This window comes from Scyliorhinus torazame, chromosome 30 (assembly GCF_047496885.1).
Source record: "Scyliorhinus torazame isolate Kashiwa2021f chromosome 30, sScyTor2.1, whole genome shotgun sequence".
Taxonomy (NCBI): Eukaryota; Metazoa; Chordata; class Chondrichthyes; order Carcharhiniformes; family Scyliorhinidae; genus Scyliorhinus; species Scyliorhinus torazame.
Window position 1 is genome coordinate 17,455,624 of NC_092736.1, and position 18,390 is coordinate 17,474,013.

The following is an 18,390-nucleotide window of genomic DNA, read 5'->3' on the forward strand; positions in this document are numbered from 1 at the left end:
AAAAACATAATTTATTATGTTGTATTAAAGCAGAGATCAATACTAATTGCAGTTATTGAGTATTTAAGTGTGGTACGGTAGCAGACTTTAATTTGGGATTCACTTGTGCTGCTATATACAGGCAGGAGACTGAAAATGTGGTTGTTGGGTTTGGAGGTGCATGCTTGTCATGGTAGCACAGTGGTCAGCACGGTTGCTTCACAGCTCCAGGGTCCCAGGTTCGATTCCCGGCTTGGGGCACTGTCTGTGCGGAGTCTGCACCTGCTCCTCATGTCTGCGTGGGTTTCCTCCCACAGTCAAAAGATGCGCAGGTTAGGTGGATTGGCCATGATAAATTTCCCTTCGTGTCCAATAAAAAGGTTAGGTGAGGTTATTGGGTTACGGAGATAATTACGAAGCTAGGGAGGAGATTGCTGAGCCTTTGGCTTTGATCTTTAAGTCATCTTTGTCTACAGGAATAGTGCCAGAAGACTGGAGGATAGCAAATGTTGTCCCCTTGTTCAAGAAGGAGAGTAGAGACAACCCCGGTAACTATAGACCAGTGAGCCTTACTTCTGTTGTGGGCAAAGTCTTGGAAAGGTTTCCAAGATATAGGATGTATAATCATCTGGAAAGGAATAATTTGATTAGAGATAGTCAACACGGTTTTGTGATGGGTAGGTCGTGCCTCACAAACCTTATTGAGTTCTTTGAGAAGGTGACCAAGCAGATGGATGAGGGTAAAGCAGTTGATGTGGCGTATATGGATTTCAGTAAAGCATTTGATAAGGTTCCCCATGGTAGGCTACTGCAGAAAATACGGAGGCATGGGATTCAGGGTGATTTAGCAGTTTGGATCAGAAATTGGGTAGCTGGAAGAAGACAAAGGGTGGTGGTTGATGGGAAATGTTCAGACTGGAGTCCAGTTACTAGTGGTGTACCACAAGGATCTGTTTTGGGGCCATTGTTGTTTGTCATTTTTATAAATGACCTGGAGGAGGGCGTAGAAGGATGGGTGAGTAAATTTGCAGATGACACTTAAGTCGGTGGAGTTGTGGACTGTGCGGAAGGATGTTACAAGTTACAGAGGGACATAGATAAGCTGCAGCACTGGGCTGAGAGGTGGCAAATGGAGTTTAATGCAGAAAAGTGTGATGTGATTCATTTTGGAAGGAATAACAGGAAGACAGCGTACTGGGCTAATGGTAGGTTTCTTGGCAGTGTGGATGAGCAGAGAGATCTCGGTGTCCATGTACATAGATCCCTAAAAGTTGCCACCCAGGTTGAGAGGGTTGTTAAGAAGGCGTACGGTGTGTTAGCTTTTATTGGTAGAGGGATTGAGTTTCGGAGCCATGAGTTGCAGCTGTACAAAACTCTGGTGCGGCCGCATTTGGAGTATTGCATGCAATTCTGGTCGCCGCATTATAGGAAGGATGTGGAAGCATTGGAAAGAGTGCAGACACGATGGGCCGAATGGCCTCCTTCTGCACTGTAAATTCTGAAAGTAAATAAATCTCTGTAAGTAAAAGCTCAAAGTGTGTAAAGGTTGGCTTCAGTCCCAACCTTCAGCTCCTGGTTTTCTGGAGTAGAACTATGAATTGTAAAGTTCTTTTCTGATCCAATGCGACCAAAGTTGGGCTGTTTCGAACCTAGACAGACTTATTGGCTGGCATTCTCCAGCCATTGGGAATTCCCTATTCCCGCTGGCAGCGCACCCGCACAACCCGGGGTTTCCAGGTGCCATAGGGTGGCTTCAGTGGGAAATCCCATTGACAAGCGGTGGGAGTAGAGAATGGTTACCGAGAATGGCGCTACCGAGAAACACGCGGCGGGGCAACGGAGAATCACGCCCAATAGCTCAGAACCTAAGGGGTAGCATTGATTGTGGGTCAGGTGAGGCACCTGGAATTACTATTGTTATAAAGTGTGAATGAAAACTGTTGGGGCCAATCATCCAAAAAGCGAAGTTCTGAATACACACGCACAGTGTTGTGATTCAGAATTCTTCATTCCAAAGAACAGTTTTAGCCTGATGTTGCGAGAACTTGGAACGCATTCAAGGCACCACAGAGTTTAAAATGAACCAGGAGATGGATGCGAGACTTTGGGACTAAGTTGTTTTCTGGTCTGCCACCTCTGGAACTCGCATTCAAATCTAGACAGAATGATGGGATGGTTTGCCCTTGTGCCAGCTGGCAGCAACATTCTCTGCCTTCAGAATGGAGGGAAAGACATGAGTGAAGCAATTATTCCTGGGACACCACCCTAAGGAACTCCTGCGGTGATGTCCCGGCACTTAGGGTCTTGGCAGCCGAAGGCATGGCCAGCAATGGAGGAACGATTAAAATCTGGGATCCGTACGAGTCCAGAATTATGGGAGCGCAGATATTTGGGAATGTTGTAGGGATGGATGAAATTGCAGAGATGTGGAGGAGGGGGGGGGGGGGGGGGGGGGGGCAAGCAAGGGATCTGAATGCAAGGATGAGAATTTGAAAATCAAGGCGATGCTCGACTGAGCGGTGAGGTAGGTCAGCAAGCACCGGGATGACAGGGAGCGGAACTTGGTGCGAGTAAGGACCAGGGCCAGCAGAGGTTTTGCATCATCTCAAGTTCATGGAGGGCTGAAGATAGGATACCTGCTAGGTGTGTGTTCGATTTTTCAAGTCTGGTGGTAACAAATGCGGGTTTGAGCAGAAGACGAGCTGAGGTGAGGGTGGAGTTACGGAGATGGAAATACACAGTTCTGATGGCGCTGTAGCGGGACTCAAGGTCAAATGTGATTCCAAGGTCGTAATCAGTCTGGTTCGGTTCAGACAGCTGCTGGGGAGAGTGCTGGAGTTGGTGGCAAGGTCTGAAGCCAATGACTTTGTTCTTCCCAATACATGGTTGGAGAAAGTTTCTGCTTATCCAGCATTGGATGCAATAATCGAAGCTCCCTACCTACAATGAACATACATGGTGTGTCCACTCCACTTTCACATAAAGATATTGGGCTGGATTCTTTGTAGCCCGATGGTGAAATCTTGTCCGGCGATCGGGCGGAGAGTGGATTTTTGCGACAAAATTGGGGCCGGCTACGGTCCGCCATGCTCCGCCCCCTCCAAACTAGCATCATCGTGACACACGCTGCGCGCTGTTTCAATGGCGTTGGCCTGTCACCGGCCGGCCCACCCACGATGCTCTGCCCCCCGGTGGGACGTGTTCCCGACGGTGCGGGCCACTTGTGGTCCCAACCCTGCGGGGACCGGGCGTCACGGCTGCGGACTGTGCCCAGCGCCACCATACTCGATTGTGAATCCGTGCCGCTAGCCGGAGGGGCGGGGGGCTTTTCATGGGCTGAGGCACTAGCGGGGGTGTGGCCAGAGGGTGGGCTGTGGGCTCGCAGTTGGGGGGCCGGGGCCGTGCATGGCTGGCGCCATTTGGTACGGCGCGAACATTGCAGGTCGCCAGCCGTGCGCATGCACGTCCCAGGACATGGCCATTCTCCGGCCGTTTTCGGCACGGGCGGTGGGGTTTCAGTCGGCGCCGGAGCTAGCCCCTCACCGGTACCACAGGAATCGGTGAGGGTTTCACGCCTATTTTTTGGTGGTAAAAGACCACACATGCTCCGCTGGCATCAGCACTTAGCCTCCCAAATGAATAGTCCGGCCCCACATGTACCAACCTAAGGGGAAGCAACAAAGTGCCACAATAAGAATTCCAAAGCCTGCTCCGCTGCCTTGAAAATAATGCATTGTGCTGACTTTTACACAGGGCTCCAGGTCAGTATCATTCAGCTGCTTGGGTTGAACACATGGGTCCCCTGCAAGCATAAAAAATAAGAATCAGTAAAGGAATTGTGATGAAATACTTCTTAAACATACCAGCGCAGGAATTCATAGAATCATAGAATTTACAGTGCAGAAGGAGGCCATTCAGCCCATCGAGTCTGCACCGGCTCTACCCAAGGTCAACACCTCCTCCCTATCCCCATAACCCAGTAACCCCACCCAACACTAAGGGCAATTTATCATGGCCAATCCACCTAACCTGCACATCTTTGGACTGTGGGAGGAAACCGGAGCACCCGGAGGAAACCCACGCACACACGGGGAGGATGTGCAGACTCCGCACAGACAGTGACCCAAGCCGGAATCGAACCTGGGACCCTGGAGCTGTGAAGTAATTGTGCTATCCACAATGCTACCGTGCTGCCCCCAGAATAATAAGCATTTGATTTTTCAATTCCTTTGATTTTTCAAAATATTCAGACGGATGTGCGTGAGGATCACTTTTCTAACTGTTATCTGTTAAGAGGATCAAAATAAAAATAAAACGATTATGCAATCGAATAGTTGCAGATTGTCTTGGTAATTGAACTCTGCATTCATGTGTATTCATGCATCTTAAAGATGAGAGCACTGATTATTTGACACAATGTCTGCACTTGTTTTTCTTTTAAACATTGGACAGGAAGATGTTCAAATGGAAAATGTTATTTTTATTCTTTCATGAGAAGTGGGCGGGTGCTGGCCAGGCCAGCTTTTATTGCCCATCCCTAATTTCCCGTGAGGAGGAGGTGGTGAGCTGAATTCTTCAACCGCTGCACTTCATGAGTTGTAGGTACACCCACTGCGCTGTTAGGGAGGGAGATCCAGGCTTTTCGCCCAGCGACAGTGAAGGTACACCGATACCGATACAGGGATATTTTAACAGGCTAGGAGAGTGAGCAAAGAAGTGGCGGGTGGAATACAATGTGGAAAAGTGTGAGGTTGTGCACTTTGGAAGGAGGAATAGACTATTTTCTAAATGGGGAAGTGCTGAGGAAATCAGAAGTACAAAGGGACTTGGGAGTCCTTGTTCAAGATTCTCTTAAGGTTAACGTGCAGGGGTCAGTCGGCAGTTCGGAAGGCAAATGCAATGTTGGCATTCATGTCGAGAGGGCTAGAGTACAGGAGCAGGGATGTACTTAAAGATCAGCCATGATCTCATTGAATGGCGGAGCAGGCTCGAGGGGCCAGATGGCCTACTCCTGCTCCTAGTTCTTATGTTCTTATGTTCTGAGGCAGGCAGGGCTCTGGTCGGACCCCATTTGGAGAATTTTGAGAAGTTTTGGGCCCCGTATCGAAGGAAGGATGTGCTGGCCTTGGAAAGAGTCCAGAGGAGGTTCACAAGAATGAGCCCTGGAATGGAGAGCTTGTCGTAAGAGGAATGGTTCAGGTTTCTGGGTCTGTACGCGTTGGAGTTGAGAAGGATAAGGGGGGATTTTATTGAAACTTCCAGGATACTACGAGACCTGGATAGGGTGAACGTGGAGAGGATGTTTCCAGTCGTAGGAAAAACTAGTACCAGAGGGCACAATCTCAGACAAAAGGGATGATCCTTTGAGATGAGGAGGAATTTCTTCAGCCAGAGGGTGGTGAATCTGTGGAACTGTTTGCCGCAGAAGGCTGTGGAGGCCAAATCACTGTGTCTTTAAGGCAGAGATAGATAGATTCTTGATTAATAAGGGGATCAGGGGTAATGGGGAGAAGGCAGGAGAATGGGGATGAGAAAAATATCAGCCATGATTGAATACGGAGCAGACATGATGGGCCGAGTGGCCTAATTCTGCTCCTATATCTTATGCTCTTATGTTTCCAAGTCAGGGTGGTGTGTATTTTGGAAGGGTATGTATTATGGCGGGGAACTTGCAGGTAGTGGGGTTCCCATGCATCTGCATCCTTCTAGGTGGTGAAGGTCACAAATCTGGAAGGTGCTGTCAAAGGTACCTTGGTTAATTGCTGCAGCACATCGTGTAGATGATACACACGGCTGCTACTGTGCATCGGTGGTGGATGTTACTTACACCCGGGGCGATGGTGGAAGAATCAATTCAGACAGCTCTTTCAGGTTCAAGCTGGTTTATTGTAAATCACGTCCTCACAACTACTAACCCACAAGACACTCTCACGCCAAAGTGTTCCAGATGTCTGTATTTCTAGGATACTCAATGGTCACGTGTTTAACTATCAGTTCCCTTAACAAGGTAATTGGCACACACAATGATTAACAGGACATTGACAGATTCCCCGCTATTCCTTGAATTTCTAAAGAAAATAAATCAAAGAACATTCTTTTGTATCGAAACAGAAATAAATTAACCCACATTTACACACCTATGAATCCCACAATTCCTTTACCAAATATACATAAGCCATTGTGAAAGCAATAGAAATTATTTCCCCCTCATCATTTTAACATAAAATGCCTTCTCCCCCTGACTCTTGCACATTCTTCCTTTTTGGATAACAATCTCATTGCCTTTTGAAAGCCTGGTTTGAACCTGCCTCCACCAATGCTCTCGGGCAACGCATCCCAGATCCTAACCACTTGCTACATGGAAATGTTTTTCCTCGTGTCGCCATTGATTCTTTTGCCATTTGCCTTAAATCGGTGCATCCTCGTTCTCGGTGGGAACAGTTCTTCCTTACCTACTGTTGTCTAGTCCCCCTTCTGATTTTGAGTCTCTCTATTGAACCGCCTTTCAGCTTGTCTTCTCCAATGGAAACTGTTCCGATTTCTCCAATCTCCCTAGACCCAATCTCATGAATCTCTTCATTTTGTTCAATGCATTCACACCTTTCTGAACATACGGCACGTATAAATGGTTGCAATAGTCCAGTTGAGGCCAAACTATTGTTTTCTGCAAGATAACAGCCTCCTCACTGGGGGCTTCCTTACTCTTGTGCACTACGCCCCTGTCAATAATGTCTAGGGAGCTAGAATGCTTCATTAAGCATGCTTTTAACTTATCCTGACACCTACAGTGACTTAGTTACATGTATATACAGGGCAGCAGGGCAGCACAAGTGACTAGCACTGTGGCTTCACAGCACCAGGGTCCCCGCTGGCACACTTTCAGTGCGGAGTCTGTACGTTCTCCCCGTGTCTGCGTGGATTTCCTCCGGATGCTCAGGTTTCCTCCCACAGTCCAAAGATTAGGTGGATTAGCCATGCTAAATTGCCCTAAGTGTCCAAAGGTTTAGGAGGGGTTATTGGGTTATGGGGATAGGGTGGAAGAGAGAGCTTAAGTGGGTCGGTGCAGACTCGATGGGCCGAATGGCCTCCTTCTGCACTGTATGTTCTATGTTCTATATCCTTGTCCCTCTGCGCCTGCACACCTTTTCGAATTGCACCTTTTACTTTATATTGACTCTCCATGTTCTTCCTACCAGAATGTATCACTGCTCTGCATTGACGTTCATCTTCCATTTGTCATTCAACTTGCCTATATCCTTATTTTTTACAAAGTTAGAGTATCCAATTATCTTTTTTCCAATTAAGGGGCAATTTAGCGTGGCCAATCCACCTAACCTGCTCATCTTTGGGTTGTGGGGGTGAAACCCACGCAGACATGGGGAGAACGTGCAAACTCAACACGGACAGTGACCCAGGGCCGGGATTCAAACCCGGGTCCTTAGCGCCGTAGGCAGCAGTGCTAACCACCATGCCATCCTTGCCATGTCCTTTTGAAGTTCTGCACTATCCTCACAGTTCGCAATGCTTCCGAATCTTGTACCATCCACAAATGTTTAAATTGTGCCACGCGCACCAAGGTCTAGGTCGTATCAGGAAGAGCAAGAGTGCCAACACTGACCCCTGGGGAACTCCACTACAAACGTGGAAAATGCGGGCACTACCCAGTAATTTAATTCGGATTCTGGATTTTCAAGTGCACATCTCTGTCGTCTCTTGTTACATGTATCAAAATCCATGACATGTTTTTCCTTGGACTGGTGCTCTGATTTTCTAAACCTATCGAACATTACCCAGGTTTCATATGCTTCAAGTAACTCGTCCTCTTTCTTAAATGTATCCAAAAATTGTAACAGAAGGTTCAGCTGATCTGAACCCCTCCCCCAGACAGTGCAGCACTCCCTCAGGACTGCACCCGGTTCACTGTCCGACTGGAGTGTGTGCTCAGTCCCCTGGTATGGAACTTTCATTGACAGATCATCCACTTTTCACTCGTAAAATACTTTACTCCTGATCTTGTGTTTGGGTGGTAAAAATAATGCGAATTTCATACATTGCTTCTTTCGGGCTTACGGAAGTGACCCAAGTCCAAATTTCAACTTCAGCATTCCATCGCTGACATGGTTCAGAGTCAGAAAATAACAGGTGGACAGTCACAAACTTGCAATCCTGCTCCGTGACTTACATTGTCAGCAACAGCACATTTGCTTTTCCTCAGAGATTTAAGACAAGAGGCTTCATATACAGCAGTCAATCATCAAGCTTAAGGTTCATCCTCCACTACCATTTGTTACTTACAACCAGGGCCCATGGTGGAAGAAGCAATCCAGACTGGTCTTTCAGGTTCAGGTTTATTGTACGGCACTCCCTCACAGCTACTATTCCACAAGAATCACTCACACCAAGGTATTCCAGCTGTCTGCACTGATAGGATAATCATTTCCCTTTATAAATTTAGAGTAGCCAATTCTTTTTTTTCCAATTAAGTGGCAATTTAGTGTGGCCAATCCACCTACCCTGCACATCTTTTTGGGTTGTGGGGAGGGGGGGGGGGGAGACGCACATCTTTTTGGGTTGTGGGGCGGGAGACCCAGGCGGGAGACCCACCCAGACACGGGGAGAATGTGCAAACTCCACACGGGCTGTGACCCTGGGCCGTGATCGAACCCGGGTCCTTGGCGCCGTGAGACAGTAATGCTAATCACTGCGCCACCATTCAGCCCCTTTATAGGATAATCAATGTCACAAGTTTTACTAGCGATTGCCATACACAGTGATTAATAGTACATGGACAGCAGAGGGGCCGAATGTTCAAGATGGTGTGCCAATTGAGCGGCGTGCTTTGTCCTGGGTGGTGTCGAGCTCCTTGAGTGTTGTTGGAGCTGCACATTTCCAGACAACTGAAGAGGAAATGTAGCCATTTCTAGGACTAACCTAGACTTCGCAACAGATGATAGAATTTACAGTGCAGAAGGAGGCCATTTGGCCCATCGAGTCTGCACCGGCTCTTGGAAAGTACACCCTACCCAAGCCCACACCTCCACCCTATCCCCATAACTCAGTAGCCCCACCAAACACTAAGGGCAATTTTGGACACTGAGGGCAACTTAGTATGGCCAATCCACCTAACCTGCACATCTTTGGACTGTGGGAGGAAAGCAGAGCGCCCGGAGGAAACCCACGCACACACGGGGAGAACGTGCAGACTCCGCACATTTACAAGACTCCAGAGTCTAACTATTGTTAGATATTTAAATTAACATCTTGCTTCCCGTTAGCTTATTGATGAAGGCCTGTTTTGCCTCGGCACATGCTGCTTACCGTCCTTCAAGTAGAAAACGTCACGCTGAATATCCTGAGGCTCTGCATTTGTTGTCACCAGCAATACATCAGCATATTTGGTATTCCAAATATCTTCAAGTTCGCTTGGAGTGAAAAGTCTAGAGGAGATGCAATTTATAGGTTATCAGCCAGTCAATGAGCCCTCCTATTAATTTACATTGAGATTGTGCTTCCACAGTCCTACACCTACACTTTTTTTTTACCAGCACCCTGTTTAAGACCCCCTTCTCCAATTGATGCTAGATGTATGGATAGATATGCCAGGTAATAGGATCTGTTCATAATTACGTCTGTTATGCAGACGTGTAAATGTTCAAGCTGTGCATGTAGCCAAATCTCTGTTTCAGCAAATGCTCCCTAATTCAACCACTGGCTCACAGCCAAAAATGCTATTCCTTCAAAGTAGCGTGTGGATTATAATAGGCATGAAATACAGTAAAAAGCTCTTGTCGAAGAAAAATACACAATAGCCTACGGGGAACGAATTAAGATGTCACTTGTCAAAGGCACTCGTCAAAATGTCACATTCTGTACTTTATCAATGTATTCCTTCAAGGACTGAAGTACTAAAGAATGTTTACTGATTTTAAAAAAGACCAACATCAACCAGGCAGAAATTCCTTTCTCGAGTTCAAGATTAGCTGCTGGATTGTTGGGGAGCAAGGTAACTCCTGAGGAGAGTGTCAGAATTAGCATCCTTCTCTAGATTTTCCACTAACTTTGAAGAGAGTGGCACCCTGATGACCATGTTGTTTTCTTTAAAAGCAGCTCAACAGGAGCAGTGTCAATAGTTCTCCCAGACTGCAACTTTCTCTCCAGAGTGGGCTATAGGAAAATGTGTCACTCCTCACTAACAGCCCTCACTAATTGATCTGCCAAGCGGGTAGAACAAACAAACGAGGCCGCTGCTCACCCATTCTTGGTATTTTCGAACCAGAATCTGTCTCCGTCCCGTATGCGTTCAAACTGGTCTCTTATGAGGGTGGGGAAGAGTCGCTCGGAGTCGCCACCACTTTCTAGAAAGCCTCCAACCAGCATCTCCAGTTTGGAAATATCATTCTTGTACAGTGCTGCCAACTGGTTGAAGAGCTGGGGTACAGGAGAGACAATGCATTAGTCAAAGAAGATCAGCAAAATGATTCATTTGTTGTATACGCAAGAGTCTGAATATATGAATGCTATTTACGTTGGAACCTAAAATGCCATGGGATCTCCCATCAGGGGGAGCAGATGAGGCTTCATTTTAACAGCTGATCTGAACCCCCCACGCCCCGCCCTCTCCAGACAGTGCAGCACTCCCTCAGTACTGCGCCAGATTCGGTGTCATACTAGAGTTTGTGCCCAATTCCCTGGATTGGAACTTAACTCAGAAGTACCACCATGGAGCTGGAGCTGACACAAATGGAAATAGCTTCCCTCACTCTGTTTCCTCATTCGTTTTCTTCACTTTTCCGCTTCGGGGGGCACGATTCTGCTGGTGGTCTGCCTTTCCCGCTGAGGAGCCTTGATGAAGTGGCCCACAGGCATGATGTGGAACAGCATTGTGGGCGTAGACAATAGGAGCTGAAAGCAACGTAAATCAGGAAGACTTAGGCCCAGAAATGGCCAAAATTTATAAGACCCACCCCCTAATCTGACATTTCCCACCTTCGCAGTGGCAGAAAGGAGAGTTGGGCCAGGTTTTGTGCATGCACCATTCGCCGCTGCCTCCAATACGATTTTGGTAGGCCAGGAGTGTGAAACTCAGAGTGTGAAGATTAGACCAGGTAATGAGAGATCTGAACTTGGTGCATGCATTTGGATAATCAGGTATCCCTTTGGAATGGTAAGGTACCCCTTTGGATAGGGTCCCGGGACCCCTTTGTGAGAAGTAAAACACCCTTTCGGATTGTTACAAGTAAACAGATGATGCACCATTTGTGCACAAATCCAAGTTAAAGGACTGTTCAGCTTCTGAAACTGTCAAGGAAGTGTGGAAGCTGTCAAGGAAGTGTGGAAGCTGTCAAGGAAGTGTCCAAGCATACTAAGTGAGTTGACATTGAGGGGGTAAGGGAAAAAGATGGTGGGTGAGGCGCATGCTTTGACACGTGTTGCCACTAAGTTGGCATGGGTGTATGTGGATCCATGGGAAGGTGGTCGGGAGGTATGAGTTGACATAGATTGGGCATAGGGTGAGCGTGGGAAAGTGAGAGGGGTGAGAACTGGAAGGAATGTGGCGAGTAGGGGCTTTTCACAGTAACTTTTTTGCAGTGTTAATGTAAGGCTGCTTGTGATAATAATAAAGATTATTATTATATCTCACTGGTGCTTTTCACTCTGTGGAGAATTGTATTTTAAAACAGGCACATTGCTTTACATTTAGCAACGTTTATTCTTTTCAAGAGAGGAGTCAGCAGTAATCTAACCTCTGGATTCTCACTGTGGAGGCGAGTGTTGATATTTGACCAGTTTGTAATCGGCTGGAGATCAAAGAGTCGACGAGCTTGGTTGTAACTTTGAAGACCACTGTCTCTCCCCTTCTGGATATCGAGAGCAACCAAGTCTGATCTTGTAAACCTCAGAGGTCCATACATGTAATCTGTAATAGGTAAATACCTCAATCAGCAAGACTGCATGCTATTTAAAAAAGCCAAATAACAACAGTAGAACGGCAGGGTATAATGTAGTTCCCACACCAATACAACAGTGCAACAAAAGAACGAAAACTGGTTAGATTTTAATATTGCTGAATAAAGAGACACGCTATCGAAGCTTTTCATTTTGCACTTAGCAGGACAGAGGCAAGAATGTCAGATTTCAAAAGAAACAGTATATGCACTGCATGAGAAAAAGGCTCTGAATGGTTGATTCGTCGCTTCTGATTGGCTGAGATGTTGCCATGGATGATATACCAGGGCAGTGTTGTCACCAGGTTGGCACTGCCAATTTGACACTGCCTGGGTATCAGGGGGCAGGACTCAGTCAAAATACTTGGTCTTTCTAGGAAGGACTTCAGAACACAGGAAACCCCAGCAGAAATAAACTGCAGTTAGAAACAACATCTGCTCAAAAGGGGAAGCACTTCAGAGTTAATGGACCATGAAGAGCTATAAAAGCAAACAAAGCCCAACCTTCATTTGAAATAGCCAGGACCTGTCAATCAAGAGACTTTTAAAAGGCAATGGACTGTGAAATTGAATGTAAATAATGCAGTTCAAAGCTTTTAGGTTTCTCAGTAAGCCCAAAGGCTTGAAAAAGTTAAAGGGGAATGGAACTGAATGTGAACAAAGCACTTCACAGACTTTTACCTTCATCTGACAGCTCATTGATATTGACATGCTGGGAGACATCAAACGTTTGAATGCTACTGAAGGAAGACTTTTACCTTCATCTGACAGATCATTGATATTGACATGCTGGGAGAGACAAAGGTTTGAAGGCTACAGAGGGAAGACTTTTAACTTCATCTAACAGATCATTTAAATTGACGTTCTAGAAGAGAGTTTAATGGTTTTCAAGGCTATAGAGGAAAGGCTTGCCATGAGGCCCCCATTCCCGGGAAAGACCCTCGGCCTGAGCCGTTAAAGCCAGCCCAAGACCCCCAGAACCTCCACCTCTGCACCCTGGAGGTAAATATAGAGAGAGTACTCACCCCCTTGCTCCACAGTGTCCCTGGTGCCTGGTCCCCACTTTTAAGGTTCAGTCATGATTCACGCGGGTTGATTCCCGCTTGTGGGGGTTGGGGGGAGGCGGGGGTGGGGTGGTGAATACCAGGAGGCTGCTGCATTAAACTTTAATCTCGCTGAAGAGATTGAAACAAATGCAAATGAGCTGTGATCGGATTCTGGGCGAGATCCTGATCACACCAACTGGAGCACCTGAGAGAACTGATTTGAGCGCGGTGCAAATCCCATTTTGGGGCTCTCCCGCAATTCTCCCAACACAGCAGGATTTGCTATGGGCACAATGTGGTCGGGGAATTGCCCCCATTTGTGTCCAATTTAAGCAGACAACATTTTCAGTCATTATAACCCATTGCTTTCCACTTGATACAGCTTGAGCGGGGGTGCGTGAAGCTTAAATATTTTGAAGTAATATAGAACCTTTATCGTTCAACGTTAAACAATGCTTGCATCATGCAACATTTAAAAGCATTATAGGGCTTTCTGGGGTATCTGTTTAATGTGCTTTGTACCAGGGAGGAGAGCACCTCAATGAACCACCAATTGGCGCAGTAGCCAATTGCTGTTGCAGTTAACGCACACTCTGTTTTCTGTCACACAAATACGACTAAAATAGGTAGGGCCAAGTTGCACGCCTCAAGGGATTCCATATACATCTTTAACTTGCTTTCGGTTCTCAAAGGGCCCCAGTTAATTTAGCTGTTTCTGGCATCTCTCGAATTTAACCCCGGCAACTTTCTTTAAACCCCGATTCAAAGATTTTTACCTCTTAGATCTGACACCACAATATTGTCCTCCCGTTCTGCAATTTGAGAAGCCATCCCCAGAATCACATCATCTATGTCCTGTGGTCCTTTGAAATTCGGATTCTAGCAGCAAGAAAATAACAAAGCTTGCAAGTAAATGGGTGAGAATTATATCAACCAGTAACAATTAAGTGCCGCAAATAAATATCCTTAAAGTAGATTACCAGTTGTAAGAATGTGCATTGATTGTATTTTGATTTACACGTTAGCAAAAAGTGCCACAAACTTTTATTACTGCTCTGATCTTGCCCTCCATAATATTAACGTAAAATGAGAGGGTGACGTTGGTATTTATTTTCAGGATGTGGGCTTTGCTGGTAAGGCCATCATTCTATAATGCCCATCCCTAATTAGAGGATGCTGGTGGCAGCCAAGAGGTGGCAAATATTTCAGAGGAAAGTTGTGAGTCAACTACATTGCTCTGAGCCTTTTTAAAGATTATTCCATGGGATGGGGGCGTCGCTGGCAAGGCCAGAGTTATTATTAACCTAGTTGCCCAGGAAAAGGTGCTGGTGAGTCTCGCACTGCTGGGACTGTACAGCACAGGAACAGGCCCTTCGGCCCTCCAAGAAACTATAGTTCACTACAGCGAAGGGTATGAACGCATTGGAGAGAGCAGAAGAGGTTTACAAGAGTGGTTCCAGGGATGAGAAACTTCAGTTATGACGATAGATTGGAGAGGTTGGGACTGTTCTCCTTGGAGAGAAGACAACCAAGAAGAGGTTCGATAGAGATGTTATAAATCATGAGGGGGCTGGACAGAGTAGACAGGGAGAAACTGTTCCCACTCGTAAATGGATCATGAACGAGAGGGCACAGATTTAAAGTGCTTTGCAAAAGAAGAAACTGTGCTGAGAGAGTTTCGGGTCTGGGACGCACGAAGTATGGTGGAGGTGGGTTCAATCGAGGCATTCAAGAGGGCATTGGATGATCACTTGAATAGAAACAATGTGCCGGGGTACTGGGGAAATCACAGGGGAATGGCACTAAGTCACGGTGAGTCGTTTGGAGAGTTGGCGCAGGCACGATGGGCCGAATGGCCTCCTTCTGGGCCGTAACAATTCTGCGATACGCAGCTGCCGGCCAATCAGATTGGCAGACAGCTCTCTGAGGAGGGACATTGGCCCTCTCGACAATTAATACTGCTCCTATCGTAAAATGGCCGTCCGGCCGTCAGCATCACTACCCACTTTTTAGTCTGGTTGGGGGAAGGGGGTGTGGGTGGGAAAAATGGCATGTGGTATAATCCAGCTCTTGGTGATGAAAGCTAACCCACCATTTGCCGTCCTAATTGCTTGCTGCACCTGAATGTAACTTTCGGCCATTCATGTACCAGGACACCCAGGTCTCTCCGAATGCAAACATTTTCCAGAATCTCAACCTTCAAAATGATGTTTTCTATTTTTAAATCTTTCAGACCAAATTAGATAGCGCCTGCCACATTGTATTCCATCTGCATCGTGATAGTTTTCTCTTTCTGTTGCTCCTATAAGCAGGTTAATTAAACTCCAGTTCACAACTTGCTGTGGTGGGTATTTAAAGTCACGCCATTTTAATTTCCCGTTCTGTCCTGTGACCGTTACATCATCGTACCTCTCTGCTCCAGAAGTTATTACACACTCGAAATGCTTGGTCTTCTCTGTTAACATTCGTAACATTTCGAAACCGGCACTCTTTGGTCCTGGAAGAGCCAAATCGGAGCTAGTATTGGCATTACACTCAATTACAGAACAATTTATGCATTTCACTTACATCCAGTTCCGGAACAATTAGAATTCAGGAATTTCTAGATGCAGAACAAAAACACGGTCTGAGCGGGTTCGTCTTTTAATTTTCTGGCAGCACATTGTTCAGTGTTAATGGAGTTAATTTTAGTCAAATCAATCAATCTCTATCAACTGGTTTACAGTATCCCCAGACATGAGAAAGGTCCAAAACTGTTTCATAAATAATAGGCACGGTGGCACAGTGGTTAGCACTGCTGCCTCACAGCATCGGGGACCTAAGTTCGATTCCGGCTTTGGGGGACTGTGAGTAGGCCATTTGCACGTTCTCCCCGTGTCTGCGTGGGTTTCCTCCGGGCGCTCCGGTTTCCTCCCACATTCCAAAGATGTGTAGGTTAGGTGGTTTGGCCATGCTAAATTGTCCCTTCGTGTCCAAGGGTGAGGCAAGGTTGTGTGAATGGGGTGGGGGAGTGAGTCTAGGTTCAGGTGCTTTTTCAGAGGGTCGGTAGTCGACTCAATGGGCCGAATGGCCTCCTTCTGCACTGTAGGGATTCTATAATTCTGTGAATTGATCTTGAAGTTGAGTTACTGGTGTTATTTAGAGAAATGCAGACACATTGGGTGGAATTTTCCATCCCTGCCCGAGTGCGCATTGTTTGTACCGCCATTGGCCACAACTCGTATTGAATAAGGGACCTGAATGGAAAATGCGCACATAGCGCCGTTTTGTACAGTGGGGAGCTTCGCTCGCCAGAACTCCCCATTGTAGCGAGAGATCGGGGCGCCATTTTTAAATGGGTGCCGATTTCCGAGGCCCCCAAAATGATCCCTCACCTCCCCGACAGCCTGAACGCAATATGGGAGAGTCCCAGCAACCCCCCCACCGCTACACCCACGCTGGGCAACCCAGATCCGATCATGCACATGCAAAATATGCCAGCTTGACACATTGGCACTGCCAACCTGGCACCCTGGCAGTGCCCATGCCAGCTGGCAATGCCACCCGGGCACCTTGGCAGTGCCAGGCTGACACCTGGCACTGTCAAGGTGCCAGGCTGGCACTGCCAGGCTAACACCCAGGTGACACCAGCATTACCAGGGCACTGCCCTGCTCAAAGGGCAGGCAGCTGGGGGCCTCTGATCCCCTAGGAGACCCCCATGAGTGCCATTCCTATTGGTCCCTGTCAGTTGGGACCGTTACCAAATGGCGCTCGCCCGAGGTCTCTGAGGTGCAGGGGTTGAATCCCAAAGCTTCAGGTTCCTCGGGAATCTGAATATTAGGATGAGGCTTCCTGCCTCGCTCTAATACGCAGATATGCCAAAAATGATCCTGCCCCATTGCGAGTGGGATTCCCATCGCAGCGTCTGCCGGGTAGATCCTGGGAGCTGTGGGGGGGGGGGGGGGGGGGGGGGGGGGGGAGAGGGTTGCTTTTTGGGAGCAGCATGGCTGTTGCATCGCGCCCTTTATCTACCAGGTCCTTATACTACACACTGAAGTAAAGATTCCATCAAAGCAATAGAAACCAAGCAAGCTCACTGAGTCACCCAGAGAAATATTAAGTCAACGTAATCCTCGTCTCTACCTCCTGTAGACGCCTGGTGGAACCAGGGAGTTGATTATTCTAATAGCCGCCGACTGAAATTCAGGTGAGATACCTGGATCTACTTGTTTCTGGTAGCCTGGAAAAAAAACAGAAAGCCAGTCGGAAATGCTCAACATCACTTTCTCGAAACGTTTGTGATTTGCTTGTTTTAGCTTGCCACAATGGAGTTGCTGTGAAAGCATCAACCACACTGACCTCCATATGTGCTCGCATTCTGTCCAATGAAGGCCGGCAGCCACTCGTAAAGTATGATGCGCTGCAAGGATAAGAAAACAGTGTCAGCCGAGATTTCCTCAGTGTGCAAATGCGACGTGCTCGATCCCACCGTTGACTATTTACGTGTTTAATTGGCACTTAATACAGCTAGCCTTCCTCAAAGGGGGTCTCTTGTCAGCTCTCTAAACAGCACCTGGATCAAGTTCCAGCCCATTATTCTGATACATTTAACCTGTAAGGAGCCTTTCAATTTAATCCAGCATGTAAGGGAAGAGTGATACCATGATTGTGCCAGTTTCTCACTCCTGTATCAACTGAATCTGTTTTTAAATGTGAACAAGATATAGTTTGGAAACCAGCATAGAATCTATCTTAAACACATCCAAGTTATACAGCCCTGAAGTAACCTAATTTATCTCAAAATCACAATAAAGGTGTGTAGCACCATCGATCACGCACGAGGCGAGACGTAGAGAACTTCAATCGAGGCTTTATTGAGCAGACTTGTTCCCCAGCAGCTCAGTCACAGAATGCAGCTGCGGGGAGTAAACCGGGTTCTTATACCCCGCCTATCTGGGTGGAGCCCAGTAGGCGGCAGATCCAATTGGGACTCAGCATCTGTCCTCCAATAGCTCCTCGGCATTCATGGTGTACCGTATTACCCCTAATACATACCACCACATTCTCCCCTTGTTAAAAAAGAACCCGGCAGGGTGGTGGGTGGTATGGTGGTAGGGGTTTACAGGGTCGGTGACTTAACCATTGAACTATATACAATCATGCCACTTTTACTGGGCCACTGAATTATTCACACTTTACCCCATTAGCAGCGTTAACTATTTACAACAATGCCGCTTTACTGGGCCACTGAATTATATACATCTTAAGTCGACTCGATGAGTCGAGATGGTGCTCTGGTCGCCCTCTCCGATCTTCTCAGCCCGGGTGGTGGTGGTGGTGCTGGCTCGGGTCCGGTCGACTCTGGGAGCATTGCGCTGTCCCTCTCTGTTTCCTTACTCCTGGGCGGGCCTGGGAGGAGAACCGATCCCCCCGGGAAGGG

General features: G+C 47.2%; 1 protein-coding gene across 1 annotated transcript in view; it reads right to left on the reverse strand.

Moving 5' to 3' along the window:
- The window catches only part of LOC140404403 (dual oxidase 2-like), a 127,075-nt gene that overhangs the window by 55,436 nt on the left and 53,249 nt on the right, over positions 1-18,390 (reverse strand). The window contains exons 8-15 of the mRNA XM_072492893.1: positions 17,310-17,370; positions 17,094-17,190; positions 15,380-15,467; positions 13,747-13,849; positions 11,724-11,896; positions 10,232-10,407; positions 9,298-9,416; positions 3,644-3,781 (exon numbers count right to left, since the gene is read on the reverse strand). Of these exons, the coding sequence (XP_072348994.1) occupies positions 3,644-3,781; positions 9,298-9,416; positions 10,232-10,407; positions 11,724-11,896; positions 13,747-13,849; positions 15,380-15,467; positions 17,094-17,190; positions 17,310-17,370 (955 nt within the window). The remainder of the gene's footprint in view (positions 1-3,643; positions 3,782-9,297; positions 9,417-10,231; positions 10,408-11,723; positions 11,897-13,746; positions 13,850-15,379; positions 15,468-17,093; positions 17,191-17,309; positions 17,371-18,390) is intronic.